This window comes from Lipophrys pholis (genome assembly GCF_963383615.2).
Source record: "Lipophrys pholis genome assembly, chromosome: 8".
NCBI classification, from domain to species: domain Eukaryota; kingdom Metazoa; phylum Chordata; class Actinopteri; order Blenniiformes; family Blenniidae; genus Lipophrys; species Lipophrys pholis.
In genome coordinates this window covers 9,545,806-9,570,599 of record NC_137630.1, presented here as the reverse complement: position 1 = coordinate 9,570,599, position 24,794 = coordinate 9,545,806, and the positions used below count along the sequence as shown (strand labels likewise).

The 24,794-nt window shown below is 41.1% G+C and overlaps 3 protein-coding genes across 3 annotated transcripts; 2 read left to right on the top strand and 1 right to left on the bottom strand.

Annotated features, from left to right (window-relative positions):
• The first annotated feature begins 435 nt into the window (after window positions 1–435).
• On the top strand, window positions 436–4,164 carry micos10 (mitochondrial contact site and cristae organizing system subunit 10). The gene is made up of 4 exons (XM_080470109.1): window positions 436–797; window positions 2,648–2,695; window positions 3,789–3,895; window positions 3,990–4,164. Exons 1-4 carry the CDS (start codon window positions 734–736, stop codon window positions 3,996–3,998), a joined length of 228 nt encoding a protein of 75 aa, XP_080326235.1. The 5' UTR covers window positions 436–733; the 3' UTR covers window positions 3,999–4,164.
• Window positions 4,165–6,741: 2,577 nt separating this feature from the next.
• htr6 (5-hydroxytryptamine (serotonin) receptor 6) lies at window positions 6,742–14,301 on the top strand (the record flags this gene model as incomplete). Its single annotated transcript, XM_080470106.1, has 3 exons — window positions 6,742–7,644; window positions 9,759–9,893; window positions 13,945–14,301. The coding sequence occupies 3 exons, from the start codon at window positions 6,742–6,744 to the stop codon at window positions 14,299–14,301; spliced, it is 1,395 nt and encodes a 464-aa protein (XP_080326232.1).
• A 389-nt stretch (window positions 14,302–14,690) lies between these two features.
• Window positions 14,691–23,096, bottom strand: tmco4 (transmembrane and coiled-coil domains 4). Its single transcript, XM_080470100.1, has 14 exons — window positions 22,999–23,096; window positions 22,283–22,433; window positions 22,009–22,183; window positions 20,988–21,015; window positions 20,768–20,897; window positions 19,832–19,929; window positions 19,551–19,694; window positions 19,356–19,475; window positions 18,260–18,424; window positions 17,992–18,128; window positions 17,234–17,318; window positions 16,960–17,077; window positions 16,755–16,872; window positions 14,691–15,624 (listed from the first exon to the last, which is right to left on the bottom strand). The coding sequence occupies exons 1-14, from the start codon at window positions 23,039–23,041 to the stop codon at window positions 15,196–15,198; spliced, it is 1,941 nt and encodes a 646-aa protein (XP_080326226.1). The 5' UTR covers window positions 23,042–23,096; the 3' UTR covers window positions 14,691–15,195.
• Window positions 23,097–24,794: the final 1,698 nt, after the last annotated feature.

Genomic DNA, 24,794 nt, shown 5'->3' with positions numbered 1-24,794 from the left:
ATTAACCACAAGGGGGCGGCATTTGAGCGTTTTGTGCCATTCATCGCGAGGTTTGACATAATGTTGCGTTCACAAGCCGTAAAATAGTATTCCTATCTGCATTTATTGTACGTTTCAAAAACAATCAAACCCCAACAACAATTACAACATATAGAGATTTTTAAAAGTGACTGTACGATTACAAAAAGTATGTTTACTAAACAAAGTTCAAACTTCAGGGACAAGTCATTTCACATTTGAGCTTGTACCAATCATATTTGCTTTATTTTGATTTATTGCACCCATACAAACCAAAAACCTAATTTATAATGTATCATATCTGTTTTTGTGTTTCGAAAGGAGCACGATAATCCCGATAAAGCTTACAAAATTAGTCAGACTGTCTTCATTTTCTCATCACTTTACTATTTTACGAGGGTACTTGAAAGCAGCAACAGAGCTGCGGTTGACACTTCGAGCCGGTGTTCTGGATTGTTTGGTTTCCCTGTTAACTGATGGCCGAATTCTTTTAGCGTCCGTTGTTACAGCGACAAACTGAACATTTTATAAACCAAGCAGAAATCCGTATTCATCCTGATGGACACAGTTGAACATTTCCAATAAAGTTTTGAGGTGGCCTACATTTTGTGGACCTCTTTTTAACACCAGCAACGACGGTCGCAAAAGGAAGTCGGTCAACAGTAAACAGGGACACGAGTTATTTCGCAACACCGGACTCAAACCAACATTTAGCATGTCTGAGAAGGAGCTGGGGAAAAAGTGGGACCGGTGCCTGGCAGACGGTGCCATTAAACTCGGTAAATATCCCTCAGTCTTCCTCCTGTAAGGACGCGGTTCTGTACATTAATGAGGAAGGAATAAGCAGCAGTTTGCCCTGAAGTCCACTGCTGTCATTGACTTGACGGGAGGCTAACAAGCTAGCCGCTAGCAAAGGACACATGAATGAACAGCAAGAAAACTATAACTTTTTAATTACAATTAATCAAACATTACGGATTTTATTGTTAAGAAAAAATCTTAATGAATAATGCCTGTTATGTGCTTGTTATGCGCTCCTGTCCTGTAAAAGCTCATATTTTCCATTGTAAATGTTGATGGGTGGACATGAAGTAGGCTTAATTAAATTACATTCTGTTGTTATTCTGTCAAACTTTTAAACTTATTAATTGTCTTAAACTGCCATATTTTCGACTTGATTGGTATAATCTGACAGAATATAAACTCTCCTGTCAGTGAAACCTGGATAACAGGCAGATGCCAATGTTTTTATACCCACTACAGTGAAATAACATGATTTCGTAGTAGTTTTCAGGTCATATGAAACAATTAATATATATCCTAGTGCTTGGATTAAAGATCAATCATTTGAAAGCATTTGTGGGATGGGCAGTTGGTATGGGGTATATGGATTAAACCCATGCTGACCAACCTTTTATGCTTGAAATGTCTGAAGAAAGGAGACATATTGGCATTTTTAAATATTGTGTTCATGTAACAAACAGTAGGACTCTGAATCCACCAATGCTCAAAATGCATTGTTACAACAAAGAAATCATTCAGTAAACTTGCATTCTCTTAGTTTCTGATGCTTAGATTACAAACTGCATCAGAAAATAAGATGTATGTGGTACGCTGACTGAAAATACATTAAAACAATCAGCTGTAGCTCTGCACTATATTAGTAGACACAGGGCCCATTTACATGACATTGTTTCAAGTGAAAACACAGTGTTTTTGCATTTTCATTTCAGGAAAGTTTCATGTTTATACCGAAACAGCAGGAATGTAGTTAGCGTGCCAGGCCAGGGGTTGGCGCTGTTGGTTGTGTTTGTGATGAAACTATACACACGTGCAGAGGGAACAATACCCTATAAACCTTAACCATGAGGACACAGACATTCATACAGACGGAATTGTATTGTTATTACTGGTGACTCTGCTATAAAACTACCAAGTCCCAGGAGAATATGGACTGTGAGTCGTGACACTCTGGAGGCAAACATTGTTGTTATTGTTCATCTGCAAGTTTAGTTTCCCTTCATATACAAAGAGTCAAAGCATTTTAAGTTCCATCTTGGAAGCCACTTTCAAAAAGTTGTGTTTTCAGTGGCTTTAGGGAACGTTGTCATGTAAACAGACACCTAAAATGCAATAGGAGTTTTAATAGAAAACGTTGTTGTGTAAACGGGCCTGAGGTTGATGTCTTTTGAGAGTTGTACAAAAATAACTGCACACCCTCTTCTTTGACCCAGTTTGAACCTACTTTTGTTTTTTTTATTACTTTCATCCACAGTTTTTATTGATTTGAAGTATGAAACCATGTTTGTACTCTATAAATAAAGAGCAATATATAAGTATTAGTGGAGGAATGAATGATTTTGAGTCTGTCAATTTATGACACAAGGCAAAACTTTTTTTTCTTTTTTTTGTCAAATAACTGAAATTATTTCCACAGATTGTTACTGTGTTAGAAATACAATAGTTATTACAATTATATCATTTCTCATTTTTTCACACTGTCGATATGTACCTATTTGTATTAAATGCTTGCAGATTTCCGGTGCTTTTAATAGCTTTAAGGTCACAATTGTGGTCATCTCTGTCTCATTGTGGCTGTATTCCCCCCCCCCCCCCCTTTGATTTCCAGGTACCGGGTTGGGATTAGGAGTGGTGTTTTCAGTTCTGTTCTTCAAACGTGAGTACTTTGATCGGATTTGTTGCTGTACTGCTCGTTGCTCAGAGATCCTAGAGAGGAGAAGCAGAGCTGCAAGCAGTAGACCAAACATGGAGCTGCAGTTTGATAGAGGTGGAAAAAGTTCTTCCACTCTCCACTTCAATAAAAGTATGAATGCTTGTGGGAAAGTACAAGTTCAACTTTTTTTACCTTTGATGTCTTTTCAAGGAATCCTGAACCTCTATGTCTTGGTGGCTCTGGTTCTGCACATGTACTGTTCGTCTTTATAATGATTGTTCATCGGTGTGGATACTTCACATTAATCTTTAGCATTCACACAATCATAATTCAACTCGTACCATCACCATAAGTCAGAAGTAAAATTTTTTTATTCCCAAATAAAAAAACTGAGAGTGGCCTGGCTTGATTCTAAACGTTATAAATTCCATTAAAATATGTTTGCTAACGCTAAGCTAAGGTTAAAAACTGTTTAAAATAAAAAAATGCTCTTCACTGGTGGCAACAGTTTTCACTGTTGTTTAAACTAATGACCAAGATAATGCTAGCGCTAATGCTAGAACCACCAAAAACCTATTCTTTTACTCTCACAACAGCTTCAATTAATCCTAAAGCCCATATTAATCCCTCAGCTAATGCTAAAATGCTGCTCTGATTCTTTATTCGTAGACTTCAATCGGACTTCAGCAGGTGAAAGTACAAATATTTGTCTTTACATGTAGGAAGTAAGAGTGAAAAGTCAGGAAAAGAAATACTGAAGAATAAATCTCTGGAAAATCAACTTAACCACCGTAACAAATACTTCATTTACCACCTGAATGTGAACGATCCCTAATGCTGAACAAAAACTAACACGCGTCTTTTATGGAAATGTAACATTCAGATGCTGTGTATTGGTTTAATTGAACAGATAATGCAGTGTGACTTTTTCTTTTGTAAGTGAGAAATTGTGCACCTTTAGTGGACAGAGGAGCATCAACAACACCTGTCCTCTGAAACAATAGAACAAAGCCGAGTGTGACAAAAGCATTTCACACACACTGTGTCTGATTGGCGAAAATGCTTCTCTGAGACGTCTGGTCTGTGTCGTCTGCAGGGCACACGTGGCCCATCTCGCTGGGCGCGGGCACGGGACTCGGCATGGCGTACGCCAACTGTCAGAACGACCTGAGGGCCCATTACCTGCAGCACAGGAGTCAAAAGGTTGGCTTAGATTTGAACAATTCAAACCCAGTATGTCATTAAATATCACATTCATTCTTCTAACTTGTTTTTTTTGTTTATTTTTCTTCAACAGGAGCAATAGCTGCGGGACATGAAGGGACTGTCTTTATTTTTAATTGATTTGCCGCGGTCTGCTCCCGTCACCATTTGCACTGTTCTACAGTTTGGATCCCTCCCATGTATGAGTCTGTTTGTATGTGCCTGATCAGGACAGTCTGTGTTTATTTAATAAAATGCTCATAAGAACCAAAGAGAAGAGTGACGGCTTGAATTCTTCGAAACGCTGAGAATTATTGAGCATAGCATAACAAAAGGGGATATGAAGGACCACACAGGCACTTAAAGGAGGTCTTCAAGTTTATTTTTGGTTATGAGCTGTCCCATAAGGTGGTGGGCTTAGTGTGGGTGAGCTGGGGTCAGAGGGTTGGCAGAGTGATGATGGAGATTAGTCAGTTTGAGGGGGCATTAGAATCCACAGCTTCATATGTTTCATGTTGAAATGCAGCAGCACAGAAGAGACTGCTGCTGTTTTTCTACCCTGTCACCGTCTCAAATATTAGGTGAACATGCTGCTTTAGTCATCTTCAAGAACTGTGTACATCTGTGGACTAAAATGTATATAAATATCTTTATAGACTATATTTTCAAAAGGACTCACTCGGCTATAAATGGCTGAAAGATGAAATAGATAAAACTTGTTATGAAAAAACAGCTCCAAAAAGCTAAAATGCCGGAATTTGCAAGAAAGAAATGGTTAAAAATGCAATTAAGAAATGTATGAAAAGCCTAAAACTGGTAAAATTGTATAATTGCAACAAACATAGTATGACAAATTGTTTAAAAAAAACAACAAGCTTGTAAAAATCTAAAATGGCTAAATTTGTAATAAAAAATTTACTTAAAAAGCTGAAATTGTAGTACAAAAATAGCATAAAAAACATAAAATGACTAAATTTGCAAAGCTAAAATTGTAATAAAAAGCTAAAATGGCAAAAAATTCAACAACAAAAAAGAGCTTGAAAAGCCAAAACTGCTAAAAAAAAAAAAAAAAATGCAACAAAGAATAACAAAGAAAAGCTAAAAGGATTAAAATTACAATAAAAGAAATTGCAGAAAAACAAAAATTGCTAAAATGCTAAAACATCTTAAACTGGGAAAAGTGACATAAAATAGGGGGAAATAAGTTAAAAAGACTAAAAGAGCCAAAACAACTAAAGTGGGTAAAATTATTCAGATAGTTGCATGGTAAACCACTTGAAAAGATAATCAACAAACACAGTGAAAAAATAATAAAATCTTAAACTCAAAGTCAAAACTGTAAATTGCTACAATAGCGATCATGGATAACAGCGAAAATAGCTAAAGATGGATTCCTGCAAAAAGAAAAAACCAAACCAATTTAAAAGTTGAGGTAAATTGTTGTCACAAAAAATCCAATCTTCTTATTTTAAACCTTAAATATATTTTGTAGCTTCTAGTAAATTAAATTTGGTGGAAAGTGAGAAAAAGTTTGCTGCTGCCTGCTGTATCGCCTGACTATTGTTTCTGAAGTAAAAATTCTGAAGTTTAACTTGTTAAATTTGAGTTTATATCTGAACCACCGAAAATGAATTGGCACTGTTGCTCCTCACATCGACTGTTGAACATGTGGCCTCAAATATTTACATCGCTTTAAAAAAACAATGTTTTAATGTATTTGTCTATCTAATATATTATTCAGATTTTCATATAAGTCATTTGCAAGCTAACTTGTGCCAACAGTAAATTAACAAAACGGATCAAATGGTGAAATGGTGTAGGACGGAAGACTGACCTGCAGTAGATATCTTCAGGTATTAAAGAAAGATTTATTGAATTATTTGTGAGGTGAAACGTTGAGGAAAGTTTAAGAAAAATGAATCAGCCTGGAGAAATCAAACACAGTCCTTGGATCAAATAATGTAACATTCATTTCTATGAGCTTCTTGTAACGTGTTAGTAGTTGTACCTCAGCGGTTAACAACACCACGACCAAACAAGGAAAAAAGACCTCCCACACTGGCTCCCATGATGCAGAATTAGCATATCTTGGCTGTGTTTGTGCATGCTTATGCATTAACAGCTCAATGCTTTGACACGCTCCTTCTCAGTAGCCGTGCGCTCGGACTGGGAGTCACGCTGGAGTGGCCGACACAGGGATTAGCGGGGAGCGAGGGATGTAAAGGCAGCGTTACAAGGACAAGTGATACCTGTAGAGCACTTAAGAACACAGCCGTCCTCGCAAATGAAGGCTGCAGAGTTCTGTGTTGGTTTTCTGCTCCTTTGTGCTGTTTCCCAGAATGAAAGGACTCCTGCGAGGCTGCACAGCTCCTGCCCGGCGAAGGACTCCACTTCTGTGAGGGAAGGTGGATTTCTGAGGATTGGTCATCGCTCTCTCCGTCTACAGTGGGTCCTCTCGCCGGCACATCTCCCGTCTGCCAAGTCAAGGCTTATCTCACTTTGTGCCCTCCTCCAGTGCCTGTCATTGTGACATGCTGCTTCGAAAGCCTCAGTCAGCACCCGAATGCCTCATTCTGGCTCTTAGCAGTGCATGTGGCAGGAACAAAGCAGCCGGCATGGAGAGATGAGAGAAACTGTGTGGAAGTGAGACCAGGATAATGGAGGGATTTCTCCATGGAGCATCGTGCTGGATGGATTCTCCTTTCAAGAACTCAGCGGCATCTTTTTATTCATCAGCGTCCCCTAACTGTGAGCTGTCGCCGGGAAGGAGATCGAGTTAAAGTCAGCAGCATTTAGTGGACGAGAACCTTCAAGAGCCGGTTTATCGTGAGTCACCGATGGGCGCCATGGCCGACTCTCACTTGTCTGCCTCTGTGGGAAACAACAGTGGCAGCTCTCCCACCACCAGCAGTTGGAACATCACGGGCAGCGGCCCGTGGCTGTTGGCGTTCATGCTGACCGCCATCATCCTCATGACCATCTGTGGCAACATGCTGCTCATCGCCCTAGTGTTTGCCCATCGCTCTCTGCGCTGCACCTCAAACTGTTTCCTGGTGTCTCTGTTCTTCTCCGACCTCATGGTGGCCCTGGTGGTCATGCCACCGGCCATGCTCAATGTGTTGTGCGGCGCCTGGGTGCTGTGGCCGGCCTTCTGCCCCGTCTGGCTCTGCTTTGACGTCATGTGCTGCAGCGCGTCCATCCTCAACCTGTGCGTGATCAGCCTGGACCGTTACCTGTTCATCATCTCGCCGCTGCGCTACAAGCAGAGGATGACCCCTCCTCGGGCGCTGCTCCTCGTCGGGGCAGCGTGGGGGCTGGCGGCGCTCGCCTCGTTCCTGCCCATCGAGATGAAGTGGCACAGCCTAGGCCACGGTAGCGGCCACTCGTCTGTTCCTGGGGTCGGCGTCGGCAACATCAGCTCGTACTTGGACAGACTCTACCCAGAATCCTACTTCCAGCTGTCCCCGTCAGGAGGCCTGTCCTTCCAGTGCCGGCTGCGGGTCACGCTGCCCTTCGCCCTGGTGGCGTCCGTGCTCACCTTCTTCTTACCCTCCAGTGCCATTTGCTTCACCTACTGCCGGATCCTGTTAGCAGCACGGAGGCAGGCGAAGAGGGTGGCAGCACTGAGCCACCCACCACACCCGCACCCCTCTCTCGGAGAGCCCTCCCGGCCCCCTTCACCGGGGCCGGCTCAGCCGGATGGAGACGACTGCAGTCACCAGGAGCCTCCGGTCTCACAGAATGTACCGGTAAGAAATACAAAACAACAGACGCCGGTTCGATTTCTGTGTCACGACTGCATCTAGATTAAACAAAGGCTTGAATACGCCACAGAAATGTTCAATGCTGAAGAATAAGCGACCTTCAGGACAGCTGGAATTGAAGAGATTGATTTATTTTTCATCACACAAGTGATCTTACAGTAGAATAGATGTCATTATATGTTGACCTTGAAAGAGCTGAATGTATACAAACAACAAAAACGCTGCATATATGTGAGTACATTTGTTCATTTTCATCAAGGAGAAAGTGGAGAAGAAGCATTTATACAACACAGAACAAAACCTGTAAACATGTGATAGAATATCGAACTGAAAAGGGGTCGTACAAAAGAAGAGTGCATGTTGAACAAAACACAAAAAGAAGAAAATTGTCTTCCTGGAAATCCCTGAAAATATAGTGTCAGAAGCAAGTCACATAGTCTGTCACATACTAAACACAAACACAGTAACTTCTACGTCGATTCATCTTTAAGGATCAGTTCTGAGCCGTCACGATTCAGCCCTTTTATATTCTAGTAGCAAGGATTGATTTTCATTGTATAGCTGTAGAATTGTTAAAGAAAAGAGTGCAATGAGTGAGACTAGTATAATGGCAGTAGGTTCTCGTCCTCAGCTTTCTGGAGGTTATACTCAAGTACTCATAGAAATCGAGGAGTTATGTTTATGAGCAGATACAGTTTGAAGGTGCATTATGAATTGTTTGTGTAGAATATAAAAGAAACCATAAAAGACCGAGATAAAACAATAGTCCTATTATACCTACCAAACCTACTCACAAGGCCGAAACTGACAAAAAGACTGAAATGACTCAACAACGCCACCCAGTGTACAACAGAGGTATGACTTATATTCCACATCGTGGCCCTTTAACCCACAGATCTTGACTTTAAAGCGATATCTTCTTCTTGTTCTCAGAGTTAAATATTTAACGTCATAACAAGAAGGACAATTTCGCGTCGTCTGCTTGAAGTCATTAAAGGCTAACAAGCCTGGTTTGTGACGTCCCTATTAGTTTAGCGTGATACTGCTTCAATATAACTTATGTAAGATGTCAGGGCTGGAAAGCTCCATTTTTTTATTTTTCTCATTAGCCTTTATTAACGCAGGTAGTCCCATTGAGACACACAGTCTTATTTACAACAGAGACCTGGTTGGAGAGGTGACAGCATTTGATTAAAATCCACAGTAAAACTCAAACATTTAACTTACTCACATACTGAGAAAAGTATTACAGTGACGGGAATATCAATAATACTCTGGAATAGTTATTAAAGGAGACAACATAGGCAACAATTTGGGGATTATTTCCACGTTAAATAACAACTACGAACATCAGTCACAAATAATTATCAATATTCTATTGAATTTTTTTTTTAAGTGTATGTGTCACATGTTATAAATGTATTGCTTCTGGTTTACCAAATCCAAATCATTTATGTGTAAATCTTTCACACAAACTTCATGTATTGAAAATCATCGGAAATTGGCTGCACTGGACTGTAGTGGTTCACTCCTTCTCATCACACAGAGAATATCCCTGGTGTCCAGGTTCGCAATCTTTCTGTGCAGAGTTTGCACGTTATCCCCGTGCATGCATGTTTTATTCCCCCCTCATGTTTCCTTTCACAGTTAAGAAAAGCATGATAACTGGTGACTCTATATTGGGTCCCTAAATTCACAGAAGCAGCATAGAAGAAGGATAGATGGTTGAGAACCTCCTGCGAGTAGTGACGATTTGTGTCTTTAATATTTGGCAGTGTTGTCATTTGTTTATTTGCAGGTAATCTCTCCAAAGAACATAAAGCTATAGACAGCTGATGACAGTCTCATGTAAGATGAATATTTTGAAGCAGCCAGCAGATAATTAGCTCATCTTGTCCAAAGATTCCACCTACCAGCACCTGTTGCTTCACAGGTGGAGCGGTGAAGAGGTAGAGAAAAGCATATTGTCCAATTGAAAAGGTCAGATTTAGTTTTGAAAAATGAGGCAGTTGTCTGGTTGAGGCGACCGAACAGATGTCGTAGAGCATTTCCATTGTGTCTATTCCACTGGGTTGTGAAGGTCCTGCTTTTGTTCCCAGCCGTCGGTGACCAGCGAGCGTCGCCTGGCTCACAGGCAGGGCCGGAGGGCCCTGAAGGCCAGTCTGACACTGGGCGTCCTCCTGGGGCTCTTCTTCAGCGCTTGGCTCCCCTTTTTCGTCACCAACATGGCTCAGGTCAGTGCCTGCGCCCTGCCGCTAACACACACAGTGACACAGAGATGTGGAGGAATAAGATCTGTGTCCTCGCCATCTCCCTCAGTCCTCCTTCAAGTGCAGCGGCTCTCATATCGCAGTGATTCAGAGGTTTCTCACAAATTCATATGTGTGGTGGGCATAAATAAAAAAAAAAACAGTGTGAAGTAAATGCAAAAGCAAGAAAGAACGAGAGAAATAACACTTGGATACCGATCTATTTTTGCATTGGCCAGCCTTGGCGTCACAGCACTTGCCAAGCTATCTAACGAGGAAATAGATTGGCATTTCAGCTTTGTGTGGCTGACTCATCCCAAAGCCACATAAACAACCTTCCAAAGTATCATCCATAATTGTTATTCTCTTAAAGTTGTTGATTCCTATTAGGCTGAATACACGCGTTAGTCATCGCTGACAAACAAAGTGAGGCCGCGAAAAACTTAAGTGAGACTAAATGAATGTCAAAAAACAGCTTAATCTAAATTGGTAATGACACTTGTCCTGGTTTTTTTTATTTATTTTTTTCCCCCGATGATCCAGTCATTTTGATTTCCCATCTGTGCCCTCTCGCTTCTCCTCTGCACAGCACAGAGCACAGAGACTTGACTGTGTCTGCGCTCTCCTTTCTTTTCACACTCAATGTGGTGTGTGAAACACACTCCCCCCCCCACCTCCTCTGCCCTATTCCCACCGCCTCCCCGTCTCATCTTGATAGTATTGGAAGCTCTCCTCTAGCAGCTGTCTCCTCCTTCACGGCCGCACTTTAAACCTCGCGGTAACGTTCAAGATCCGTGTCATCAAAGATCAAACACACGGGGAATGAAAGAAAAGATGGACAGATACCATTTAGTTAAGAAAGGAGAAAATGAAAAAGGCCTTTCACAAAGTAAATTCACTCAAAAAAATTAATAAATCGATAGAGATTTCATGAGGTGTAATTAATTATGCAATCATGAAAGCCATTAACACATATTTTATTCGCACTAATATGGGAACAATGTGATTGATGCTGAAATCAATGTTTTTTAATTCATTATTCTTTTTTACGTTATGATTATCTCAACATAAAGCCAATTTTAATGATACTGTGTGGTGCGAAATGTCCCCCCAAAAACTTCTCCCGTAGCTGTTGCATTCTGCATGTTTTTATAAACTCACACTGACAACCTTTCTTCGAGCAACAGGGTTTCTGGCTTTCATGGCAGCATCACCAATATCTCAGTTGAGTTGTGTCCGCTACTCTTCAGAAATCTGTTAAACTTTGCTTTGAAATTTCTACAATTTGTTTGATGGGCTGGTGGGCCAGTTTGGAGCCTCTGGTGGGCGGCTTTTGGTCCACGGGTCTTATGTTTCACACCCCCTGAGCTACAGGATACCACTACATTGACTCAGGAACACTCACATACAGTCACATGACACCATATGTCCTCATTGGAATAAAACATGTGCCTATCATTGCGTTCTGTTTGTATTCACAGAATTCAGATTTAATGTATCGGCATTGATTACTTGCTTTGTACATCTTTGTAGAACCAGTTCTATTCAATACACTAGATTTTTTGGTGATTCCTAAGGTCAGCTACCAGCTTACCTAAAGTCCCCCAATCAATAATAATCACCTAATAATTCACAGATTGAGAAAAAAAAAATTAAGTGTGAATGAATGGAAGCATACTAGATATCAATAACAAATGCTGCATTTATGATCACAGACTTTATTGATTTGGCTCCTTGTGCAAATAAACACATCAACAAAACACAAAAAATTGTCATATTCAGATTTTATTGTTTCAATATAAAAATGTTTCAAATGCTAATTTGTTGTGAAGCCATAATAAGACTGTGGTTGGGGTTTGTCACAGCACACACAATGAATGTCATTAACTGCTCAGCTTAATTGAAGTGATTAAAAAACTAAGACGTTTGTAAAACGGTCTCTCAATGATTAAAACGAATCAGTGGGAACGTGGTCAAACGAGGCTGAAGCCAAAAGTCAAAGTGCAACGACTGCAATGTTTCAGCGAACTATAAGTTCACATCAATTGATCAGAACTAAACACACACTTAACTCACAGTAATCATGTGTGAACAGCAACTGCAGCAGATTTCTGCAGCAGTTAAAGCAAATAATCCGTGATTGTCTTGTTTTATCTGATCAAAGTTATTGGAAAGAGATTAGAGCAGCTGCAGGTGAATCTTCAGTTCTCCATCCACTGACAAAAAAAACAACAAAGCTGTGCAGCAACCATTTACTTAAAAAGAAGCTTTGCTTGCTTGTAAACTTTGGGCTGCATTAGTTGTAGCAAGACAACAAGTAATGTAATAAATTCCATAACATAACTTAGTGTAATAAGATATTTGATCCATTATCATACTAATATTTTGCCCATAATAGGATAAGATTTTTCATGATTGAAATATCATAAAAGGAAATCCTTCAAAAACGTTATAATTGCAGCCAATAATGTGGTAATAGATCAATAAGGCTGCATTTTTTGGATATCAAAGATTTTTTGTGCAGTTTGCATAAAAAAACAGGTATAGTGATTGAAATGGTTGTAATATTCATTCATTGAGGAAAAAAACTGCAACAGTCTCAATAAAGGTTGTAAAAAATCGTTCACTATCTTAATACATTATTGGAAATATATTGGCTCTATTACATTCAGAAATTATTACAATATTGGCAGTTTTTGTTTGTTAGATGTAGCCAGGGTGTAACTTTGAGTCAATGGGGACACTTTACAACGTCACATTTGAGAATGAATGTAATCAATCTAATGATTTAATGCAAACAAAGTCAAGTACTTGTGTGTCCGTTGCATTGCTCTTTGTATCTGTAGTGTACATCCACAGTGTAGGTTTGGATTGAGTGAGTTCAATCTGGATGTGAGCGAGGAGATGCTGTTCAAAATACATCACATTCATTTCAAATGATTTCAGGAATACTCCTCTCTGTTAAGGAACAAGCCCTCAGTCTTAGCCTTACACAGATTCAAATGCATGCAAATCCTTCATGACAAACATGCAGTGCTTTTAAAATTACCTGTGGTCCCTCGACAAAGTGTCTTTGAAGTCTGTGTGAAGCAGAAAGAAATGTTTGCAGGATGGTGCACCACTAAAAAGAAGCTGGAAGCCAAAATTGAATGAATAAAATGCCATGTGCATGCTTTAATTCATTCATTCCTATTCACCTGTCCAGCGTGTTCACCGACTTCAATCATTTGCTAGTTGGAAAAGAAGGGAGAGTAGATGGAAAGATAGGATATTTTTATTTTTGGAAATGTAAGACTTTAAACTTTAAGAGCTTTTTTTTTGTATATTTGAAAAAGAAATGTTTGAGGTGCAATATTCATCTTTCAAATATGAATCAACAGTTTCATGTTCGGTAAATGTTGGTTGCGGACTAACGACAGCATCAAATTCCATTTGACATCAGTTCATCTTCATTCATCAGATGAAACACAATATTTCTTTATTCAAATTCAGGACATTAAAAAAAGGACATTTAGCTATTTGGATGTCCTGCATCCAAGGAAAATAATATTCAGGAGGAGATTTTACCTTAATAAAACGCTTTGTTAGAATGAAAACAACTGTTGTAAAGCATTGACACTAAACTGTGCTTACTATTGTACCATAAGAATGAGTGGATACTTGGATGCATTCACAAACCAGGGGTGTCAAACCGAAACCGGCCGGTGAGGATTCGAGCCCTGCAAAGTGTAAATAATTACCCGCAATCAGGTAGCACTTTAAACAACATTAATTCATCTTGTGTCAATTCCTTGGAAGGTTTTTCTTCAGCCAAGTTTGACTAAACTCATAGAATTTCAGTGGATTTATAGACAGCATTCAGAATACCATCTATACTTCTATTAGAGATGAGATGACCTCCCTTGGGAGTATTCAAAGGTTAACACAGAGATCTCATTAGTCTGGCCCACTGGAGATTAGAATTTGCTGTATTTCATCTACTCTATTAAATGCCCACACAGTTGGGTTATGATAATGATGCCCCCTCTTCACACAGGCCGTGTGCGAGTGCGTCCCGCTGGCGCTCTTTGACGCCATCACCTGGCTGGGCTACTGCAACAGCACCATGAACCCCATCATCTACCCGCTCTTCATGAGGGACTTCAAGCGCGCGCTGGGGAAGCTGCTGCCGTGCTGCTCCACGCGCTCGCCCAGGAGACCGTCACCGGCACTCTCCCTCTCCCTACGCAACTCGGGGGAGCCCAACGTCGCCAGCAGCCCCCCCTCACCCCTGGCATCCGACCCCACCCACCCCCCGGCTACCGCCACCGATGCCGTCAACCTGCTGGACGCAGAGCACGCTGGGATGGAGCTGCCTCTGCTCCTGCCCAATCAGGTCGACAACCTGGACTGAGGAGTATTGAATAACGTCGCGAAGGCTCATTGCAATTTGTAAAATCGTCACTGTGAGCTAATAGGCTTAATCCTCAAAGAAACATCAAATCAGTCCCTGTGGTTACGGAGAAATACCTTTGAAGACTGTGTGTTTTCCAAGTGAATTTCCTCTGACAAGAGTATTTCCACGATTAAGTGCCAGTATACACACTGTACTGTAAGTCCCGTGGAGGCAGCGTGTGTGCCACAGTCGTCTGGCAGCAACAGGACGGAGAGCGGAGAGGCCTCGAAGAACACACATTCACCCAACTGCCTCCAGCCTTATACACATCAAACTATTGGGTTGATATCCATAGCAACTGCGCAGACAGACGAATGTGAGAAGCACAAAAGGGAGCAGAGATCTCACCGATTTTGTAGCATTTACAACAATAAAAAAATACACACACACACACACACACACAGTCTTATTTCACAGCATGTCTGGAAAATAAATTATAAAATTTAGAGTAATAAAATATCTACAACATTTAAAGTTGTCACTGTAAAAGCCCTGTGTGTGAAATTTCAGTGCCATGTATTTACACATTAAAAACACTTGAGAAGAGAGATTCGAGAGATACAGATTCAACATTTTCTTTACCGCTCATTCACGAGCACGACACGGTTCCACAGGAAGTGGAAAATACAAACATTGTATTGAGTTATTTATGAATCATCATAATAAGAAATGTGTCCTTCATATCAAGGGGTCTCTACTGGAGTAAACCGTGCAGCTCATTCAGGGTTTTATTTTCACAAGGAGCTGCCGAACGTGAGCATCGACTCTTCTTCTGAAGTGTGGCAAGAGTGGAATGAATATTTCCTCCAGCGGGAGCTGTGATGAGATGGGGGTTCACCACGCAGCGGCTCTTCACCCGTGTGAGGGCTCTGTAGTCCACTGTGTATCGTCCCAGCTCCACGAAACCTGCTCGCCGTTCGGGTCCGGCTCCTCTTCGCTGTCACGCTGGACATTCAGATCCAACGCTGCGGCCCCGCGCGCTGCCCCTTCCCCAGAGATCATTAATAAACTGCTTTGGTCTGATTCCGTTATGCTTATCGAGTCGAGCAGGTCTGAAATATCAGGGATGTCCCAACCATCAGCCACCTCCTCCGTCTCCTCCCCGCCTGCGTTTTGTGTCTCTGTTTCCTGTGGTTTATCGCCCATTTGGTTTTCTGTTCCCTGAGCAACACTTAGAGACTGAGGTAGAGAAATGGCGGCTCCTGGGACTTCTTTAGTGGGAAGTCCTACTGCCACCAGGATGGTGTCCATCTGACGCATGTAGTCCAAGTGGCCTTTCACCTGGGAAGCAGCAACAGAGATTTACCATTGTATATTTTCAGCTTTTCTTGTTAAAAAAAAAAAATACAAATCTGTTGTTTTGTACGTTACTTTCCTCTGTTACATGACCAGGGTTTATATCACACGGTGCTGCAGACATGTCACATATCTTCTAAAATGTTTTTTTTTTTTAATGTTTAGTTGAGTGAAATGTGAAACCTGTGATGCTTCACCTGCTTCAACAGAAAACAAAGGCAGTGCTGTGACCTGAAACAGACCAGCAGGGGCCTTATTCTTTTCTTAACGTCACTGAAATGACACAACTGTCTTCTTTCAAAGTGATAATAAAAAAAAAGCAGACATACTGGGTCGACATGTCATTGTAACTGATGTGTTTACAGACAGCAGAGTGAAGTAATGGTTGGTACGCCGGCCTCTCAGCAAGCCTGCACTACCAATGAATGAATGAATGAATGAATGAATAAATGAAGTCAATTACTAATTTTTTATTAACTTATCAAGTAAATCAAAGACATTCAGAAAACGTGTGAGTGAGTGAAAGTGAGTGAACACGTGATGAAACCTGTCTGTGAAAGAGTGAATGAGCCGACATGTGATTGATTTATGTAACGAGTGAGTCAATCAGTAAATGAGTGAGTGAGTGCGCATGAGTATGATAGTGTGTGTGAAAGTGTGAGACAGGATGTAACTGTAAGAGTAAAAGAATTTACCAGTGAATGGGTGAGTGAGTGAGTGAGTGAAAGCTATGGTATCAATTAATTTGCAAAATCATAAGTTAGAATTATACACAGCTACCCCACTAATAATCTGGAGGAATTGACAGATTATCAGAAACATCTTTCAGTAATATAAGGCCGTCCAGCTCAACAACATTACATATGAAAACCTGGTATCAGAACATAAATGCAAAATAAAACCTCTGTGATTAGAAACAAAACTGACCCTGATGAGCTTTGTAAAGCCAGAATTAGTTGCATCGACTGAGTTAAGGCTAAACTTAAGTGGCTGGTGAGCATTCAGATTTCCTCCTCCAGTTGCAGCCTTTGTGTGCGAGCAAATAAATCGATGTGAATGGGGGCAGGTTGAGACCCAGAGATGAAGTTACACTTTGAATACGAGCCGTGACTCACCACTGACGAAAGATCGACATTGACGATACGTCGATCTTGGATGTCGATTGGCTGTAGCCCAGCGACCGACAGCTGTGCGGCCGAGCTGCGGTACAAAAAGCCCAGCAGCCAGTCCCCTCTAGATATGTGGACAGTTCAGACACACAATTCACCATAAGCAACAAATCCACCGCACACAACACACCCAGTGATGGGCTCTCTTCACCTGCAGTATCCGTTCACTATTTTTCCAGCCACTACTCGCGTCATTCTCGCCCAGGCTTTCTCAGAGCCGTCCACGGGGGCACCCAGGAGGACCACGTCCTCCACGACTCCCTCACTGCCTGGCGAGTCCAAACAACACAGATTTACAAAATATCTTTACACTTATGATCCAGCATCAGCTGAAGTTCACCTCTGACGCAGTAAAAATGATGTATTGTCTCTTTCGGACTGGGCGGGGGCGACAGGTTAAAGATGAACATAAAGAGACGTCATACCTTTGTCACTGGCGAGCTCCTGCAGACAGTAGTAAATAACTCGAGCTCCAAGACTGAAACCGATGAGGCTGACTGGTCGCTTCCCCTTTGAACACAAAAACATTACAATTTCTGTCATTTCTTTGTATAAGTAATAATCGAACTTGACATACACTGAATTTAGTATAAATGGCACATCACTTTATTGCGATATGTTTGCAATAATGTTCTTAGATGTCACTATTGTCATGTACTTTCTGCATTTTTTTTCCACTCCGGTCCAGTGGCCGCGCCAAAAAAGCAATAACAACTCAATAAGGTTGTTAACAGTCATGTACGTCCTTTCCACCTGTCACCATCCCTTCGTCCTCTCTCTTCTGCCTCTCCCTCCCTATCAGACGTCAGAGCAGAGCCCTCACAGTCAGTCCGTACAGACTCTCTCATCCATTACAAACAGCTTCCAATATTTTGGGGAAATGGTTTGTCGAATCGTAAACAAAGGTCATTGCACACGATTACCAAATTTTCCACAGGTTTTGATGTGCTTTTTGTGTATGTGCTCATCACCCGACAAAAGTCAGACGGAAGACTAGATTAATAAGATTAAAACTAAACGGGCTCCTAGGATAGCAATCTTTACATCTTGCTTCTTAAAGAGGCAGGCACACAGAATTGTTCCAATGCAGGGCCACAAATACATCCCCAGTATGATGTGAACGCACATCGATCAAATAAAAGTTAAAAGTGTTTAAGAGTGTGTTAACAGAGAGTACAAGTACCTGCTGTCTGCTTCGCAAAACCTGCGCCAGGTGTTTTCCCACCTCGGCCGAGCGGTTCAGACAAACACACCACGGGTTGTCAATCACGCTGGCTGCTGCCAGCAGAGAAGCTGGCAGCGTCAGAGCGGTCACAATGCCTGAACAGTGAGAGTGTGCACAAATACATGAATGCAGAGAAACGCCAAGATCAAAACAGAAACAGAAACCAAGACTTTGTAAGCGATCAATAGAAACACTGCTGAATAGAAGTGGTTCCTTCCTCTCCTACCTGAGAGCACTGTGTACTTGAGGGCTTCCTGGGCCATCATGCTGACCAGCCCATCCAACAGAGAGGCCATGGCCGAGCCCAGATCCCGAAGGAAACGGGACTCCCACACCAGGCAGTACTGCTCCCCACACTCTCCCAGGCTGCCCCACGGGGCCTGGAAGGAACCTGCCACACACACAGCAGTGCTGCTTCAGTCCACGCAAGACCACAAAACAGCACTTGTATGTGAAGAGACAGTAAAACACTAAAACTAGTGTACGTTTTAGTGGTACAAGAGATCTGCATCACTCTCGGACATGAGAGGTTTGCATATTTTTGGGGGTGGAAATGTCATCGGTTTGGATTTCTGACATAGTGAGCTGCATCTTGATCGGCTCTCAAGCAACATTTTCTTTTCCCTGAGATGTTATTAAAATCACAATGTAAGTGACCTAGACAAGCTCACAATGAATTCAACAAGAATTTAGTTTCCTTTGAGCACTGAGCCAAATTCACCTTGAGACACCCACACATACAATCACAACCATAGCTGAGGTATTCGTTCAAAACATAAACTATTTGCTGTGGTTTCTGCACACACTTTATACATCTCCAGTATGTTGATCAGGATAATTGTTTATGTCTGATGAATAACACCTTAGGGAAATAATAAACCCACTGATCTCTGCAACGCAACAAATACACACTGCACCACCCAAGGTAAAAATATATATTGACTCATGTGTAGGTAACAGTACGTTTTGCCGACTGGTTGATAAAATTAAAACTATTTCCAGAAGGTGTTTTTTTTTTTTTTTTTTTTAAACATACGAGAATAGAAAATTCCCTGCAATGAATCTCTACCATATTTAATGTTGATAAACATGGAGTAGCAGCACCAGTAGACATTCAGAAAGAGTTGAGAGTAGCTTTCTGATGGATTTAGATGGTACAGGGTGCACTATGGCAGTAGCTACAGATGTGATCTCTCCTGTAAGAAAAGCTGTGATCTCTGTTGTGACAAGGTTGCTAAACCTTCTCAAGATTTGTGGAAAAGTATAATATTATGATTATAATTGATTTCAAAGTCATATCAATGACACATCAGAGTACTCACTGTATTTACCACTGCAGAGCCAACCAGTCACTGCAATGGTGAGATGAAGATGCTTTCCAGAGTTCAATGGGAGAAATTCAAATTCCTCTATCGCTCCGACACATTTATTCATCTTATAACCTGGAGAAACGAGGCGTTAGAATGAAAGATTTGGTGAAAATGTTCTAGTGTCCAGTCATCTGATGCTCTGCTCACCAGTCAGTCCGGCTCCAGCTGCTCCAAACAGCGAGGCCATGATTGCAATGCCAGTGGCTGAGCCCAGAGCGGCAGCGCCTCCGGCCCCGAGCACAGCGCCGGCCCCTGCAGCCACCAGCGGGGCTGCCAGCCCACCTGTCACACCTGGCAGAGGCAGGACGGGCACAGTCAGGGCACGGCGCAAAAACACAAAGCCAGAGCTAATACCTGGGAGGGGGGCGAGTGCAAAAACAAATGAGTCTATGGAGGAGAAAACTTTGAACCGTGTTAGGGATAATCACCGATCACAGTTCCTCCGCCCACAGTAGCCAGCCCAATGAGCAGGTAGCGTCGTAACCTCCTGCCTCTTTCTCTCCTGCGCCGCCGAGAAGACTCCTCTCTAATGAAAGCAGAGATACAGATCGTGGAAACAGAGAACTACATGGTCAAGAAATGTGTTTGGTGGGTTATTTCTTTGTTTTATCATTGCTGCATACCTAGAACCACAGGATTTGATTAATTATCCATGTGTGCCACCAAGACACAAATGTGGGTTTTCTCAGGCCACAAATGCAAGTTTCTTACAGATGTGACACCATTTGAAATTGGCTTTCCAAAAGTTTCAGATGTATTACCATGAAGAACTGCAGTAGACACTGCTCCAAGTCCCACTGATCAGCTGTCCTCAGTGAGCTCTTATGCACATTTCATATCCAGAGACAATTACAGCTATTCTGTGGCTACACTGTATTGAATATTGCACATTTCGTAGTATGTTGTATTGTATATTGAACATTTCAGGTTGTTTTTTTCTTCAACTTTTACATTTAAATTGTTGTTCCACTCATTTTCTTGCCTATGTTCTGTACTTTTCTTGTCTTATTTTGGGTGATTTATTTTGTCTGTATTGTTTTGGGTGATAATGGGGAAAACGGGATGATATGTCAATTCCACTGTGTGTCTGGTCTGTACAGCAGAATTGACAATAAAGCTTACTTTGACTTGGACAAAAAAAAAAAAAAGAACTTCAAAAACAAAGAAATGATCTACAAAATAGAAATGTTTTTACTTATTGTGCTACGTTTGAGTTTAAATATTACTCATGAAATACTGATGACATGTGTATTTCAATACATTTAGGGCAACGACTTGAAGACAATATTTCAACTCAACTACCAGATTCTCATCTGTTCTGAATTAAGTGAGATATAGGACTTAAGTGAGATATAGGTCCGTACTCGCTCTCGTCTCCTACGTCCCTCAGCCTCTCTCCCAGGGTATCCTCAAACTCCTCCAGCTGATGGGGAGAGACTCGGAGCAGACAGCTGACATGACGGATGAGAACTCGTGCCCTGGAGTCATACTGACCTGAATACACAACAGACAAATATTAAAAGACTTGAAGGAATAAGGTTTAATACCAGCTTTGTAACTAGTTGATTATTGTAAGAATCCTACCGTCTTGGACAGAAAATGACACCAGATCCTGTAACACAAAGACAGAGATGATTAAAATAAGTGTGCAAGTAGATATGAAGATATGATTGTCCAGTTTCAGTACGTTTTGATTAATACAGACATAATGCATGTACATTCAATGTAGACATTAAAACTATGTTTTAGCTTCTGTATTACAGTAATCAAGTCATGGGCAAATTATAAATGAGATAATGAAACAAGAGGGACAAGTGTCAGTGTGCAATCTATTAAGAGGCATTTCCATTATTCTGGTCATGTTGTTGGCCAAAATATTAATTTCAACCTCAAAAGTGAACTTACGATGAAGCTAAAATCTCCCTGTTGAGTTGAGTTTGGGTTCCCAGCATGTCTTATTTTATGTTGTTTTAGAGCAGAAATCATAAGATAAACTCAAGATTGGGGGAAAAAAACACCACGTTTTTTGGTACGTCATGTAATTAAAGTAAAATACAATCAGTTACAATCACTTGCAGGGCTTTATGTACATGTATGTCTAACTTTTCAGAAGAAAAACCTTAAGCAGGCTCTTTACAGTTCATTCAGCCTCTCTATGGTTTGCTCTCAACAGCCATTAAGAATATATTTCACAATTAAAATATCAGAAAAGCAGCATTCATCCAAAAGCGACGGCCTAACATGAGGCATTGTATGTAGAAAATCTGAATTAATTGACTGAGTTTTACTATGAAGGAGGTTTAGAAGCACAGCCTTGATTTGGATTTAAAAAAAATCCAAAATTGTTATGATGAGAGAGATGCATTTTACACTCCCCTGTAGTAAACATATTTAGCAGTAATGGAGATACCAAGACGTGGTTAGAGGTGCGTATGTGATCATGAGTGTTCCTGAAGAGCATGAAGCAATCTTTTTATGTGCTTACAATATGTCTGATTCTACATTTCTGCAGTTTTATCCATGTATGGTCAATTTCCATTTTCTTTTGAATTGCCATCATAAATTCCACACAAGCAGCCTTAGACTCGAATGTCATTTTAACCACCTGAACGATGGGGATCGACCCTTCAGCAAGCAGCGGCTCAGCCTGTAGGATGGAGAGGAAAGTGTCGGAGCCCTCAAAGCCCAGGCCTGACAGAAAAGCCCCCATCACGGGCATCACCGACTCATCCAGGTCCAGCCAGCGAACCAGGGCCCGCAGGTACTGCTCCCTAAACACACTAAGAGAAGGCAGAAACGCACACTATATTCAACACAGCATGCTGCAGTGATACTGCTGTGAAGGACACTGCTTTAAAGTGGCATTATCCTCCACCTACCTGTTTTCAGATCCAGTAAACAGCTGGCCCAAGGAGACACCACACAGTGCAGCATAGGCAAAGCGGCTCTGCTCGGTCAGCTGTCTGCTCATAATATTCTCTGGGCTTGGGTCAGACGCCCCGTCTTGTGTTGATCCTGCACCCCCTGGATCTGAATAGATACCCAGGACAAATATTAATGATTAACTGCTGTTACATCACAGAGGAAGCCAAACACATGTGAATACAGTAAACACACTCATCAGGGTGGATCTGTGAGTGCATATAAACACTATTATGTGGACATAATATGTGGTTTCTGATGCAAACAGTGATTTCAGTTTCTTCCATCATGTCAACTTTAATGTAAAATACAGCGTGTTTTGTATGACTTGCGGGGATTATTAAACTACACAGAACTGGGCCACAAACTCCCTTTTCTCAAACTCTCAGATGATTTGATCCAGATTTAGTGCACCAATACAGCCACGATGTGTCCCACATATTCGTATTAAACATTTTACATCAGCTTTATTTTTTTACTTTAAAAGTATCAATTAAACTCAAATCAGTAAATTTCAGTCACATATGATTCTTGCTCGTGGCTAAACATCTGGCTGTGTCTGCTAACGGTACAGGCCCATTGTGACAGCACCTACTAATAATAATGCCTTTGTTATTAACAGTAATCTGTACCACCGCACTGGGGAATCTATTAAACACAGTTTGAGTGGTACCTGGGGTGAAGTTAGTGTCCGCGGCGCCTTGTTTTTCCTCCATATTTCCGTGTGTTACGACTCAGACGGAACTTTTGATGCGTTCAAGGACTCATTCTGAGCTCGGTCACACCAAACTCAGTCGCATGGTCGCATGTCTCGAAATGGAAACAACATCGGAATAATGAATTAGCAATTTGAAATATCATTACGTTTTTACGACGTGAATAAAAGACGATTCTTGGATATGCATCCAAACTTCAGCTTTTTAATGTCTCTTGGGTGCTTTATGATGTATTCCTTAATGTAAGATTTGAATTTACGACTACCCATGAAGGCATCGTTTATTCGAAACTTGTCAGTGACGTAGCTTCCACGTGCCCTCAACCAGAGTCGGATGTTTACGCGATTGACCAAGTTTCCGAATTACATTTATTTAATAAACTAGAAAATTCAAGAGGGAATTTTGTGTGCCTGCCTCTCCTTTGATTTCAGCGTCTCTCTGGTAACAGACACCTTTCATCTCCTAATGATAAAATTTAATGGCTGCCTTGGATAGTAATTCTTTGCCACATTATACATAATGTAATAAGCTGAAAAACCTGTCTTCACCAACACTGCTCCAGTGATAATCAACGCAAAAAGTAAGCCCAAGTGGTGTTTTACAACTGTAGCCAACAGGTGTGAGTGTAACATTAATTTCCCCTGCAGCCCTACACACTTTTAATAGAATAAAAAATATACATTTACCAGTAATTCTAAGCATTAATTTGACGTTTTTCATATTTATACACACTTAGATCCATTTATTATTATCTGCCTCCCATTTGAAAAAATACTTTGTCTTCTATGCTTGAGAAAAATTTAATAAAAAGAGGATGTCTTCCATCCATCCACCCATCCATCCATCTTCTATACCACTTAATCCTGTTCAAGGTTGCAGAGCGCTGAGATCAGGAAATTCCCTGGACAGGTCACCAGCCTGTCACAGGCCAAACACAGAGACAAACAACCATGCGAGAGACAATTTAGGGTCATCAATTAGCCTTACATGTCTGTTTTTGGACTCTGAGCAGAAATCAGAGTACCTGGAGGAAACCCATGCACACACCGGGATGACGTGCAAACTCCACACAGAAAGACCTGGCCAGTATTTGAACCCAGACCTTTTGAGGCACAAGTTCTAACCAGTGTGCCACTGTGCGGCCCTGTCTTTGAACCGCTGGAAGGAAAAATAACCCGATTCAGGGACATGGTTAAGAGGCACATTACAGTTATCTGGCTAAATGCTGGTGTTTGCTTTTTATTCACTAAGATGTGTAATTATTGGATCTGAATAGTGCCATGGTCACAAACAAGACGAATGAAGAACAGGACACCAACAAGGCCAGTGAATCACAGTATGAGATGATGGATCACGTAGTTGTAGCAATGCCATTTTGTGAAAATCATCAGCTCCTTTATTCAAACCCTTCATGAAAAATATATTCCAGCCTCGCACTGAAAAACACTTAAAACTATGCAATATATATTTAAATGCCAGTAGCATCTAATTATTTCATTGTGTAGTGTATGGTCTGTGGCATAGTAAAGTACATTGTAGTATTCTCTTAAATGTAGGTTTATATCTGTTGGTAAATGTAAGTGCATCTCAAACAATTACAGTGCAATGGAGAAGAGTATTTTCATGGTAAAACTTCTATATATTTTTAATTTATTGCCCAGAAACTGAAATACATTCAAATATATATATATATATATACACAGTGGTCTCATTTTAATGTCTTAATTCAGCAGTTGGGATATTTTAAAGGAGC

Bases quoted from the DNA above. Each gene is read 5' to 3' on its own strand.
- tmco4 (XM_080470100.1), bottom strand. From the start codon at position 23,041: ATGGAGGAAAAACAAGGCGCCGCGGACACTAACTTCACCCCAG. The intron at 20,898-20,987 runs GTAGGATTCTTA...TTGTGTATTCAG, and splicing joins GTCATTTTCTGTCCAAGACG to GTCAGTATGACTCCAGGGCA. The intron at 17,319-17,991 runs GTACTTGTACTC...TTGTGTTCAAAG, and splicing joins TTTTGCGAAGCAGACAGCAG to GGGAAGCGACCAGTCAGCCT.
- micos10 (XM_080470109.1), top strand. From the start codon at position 734: ATGTCTGAGAAGGAGCTGGGGAAAAAGTGGGACCGGTGCCTGGCAGAC. The intron at 798-2,647 runs GTAAATATCCCT...TTTGATTTCCAG, and splicing joins AGACGGTGCCATTAAACTCG to GTACCGGGTTGGGATTAGGA. The intron at 2,696-3,788 runs GTGAGTACTTTG...TGTCGTCTGCAG, and splicing joins TTCAGTTCTGTTCTTCAAAC to GGCACACGTGGCCCATCTCG.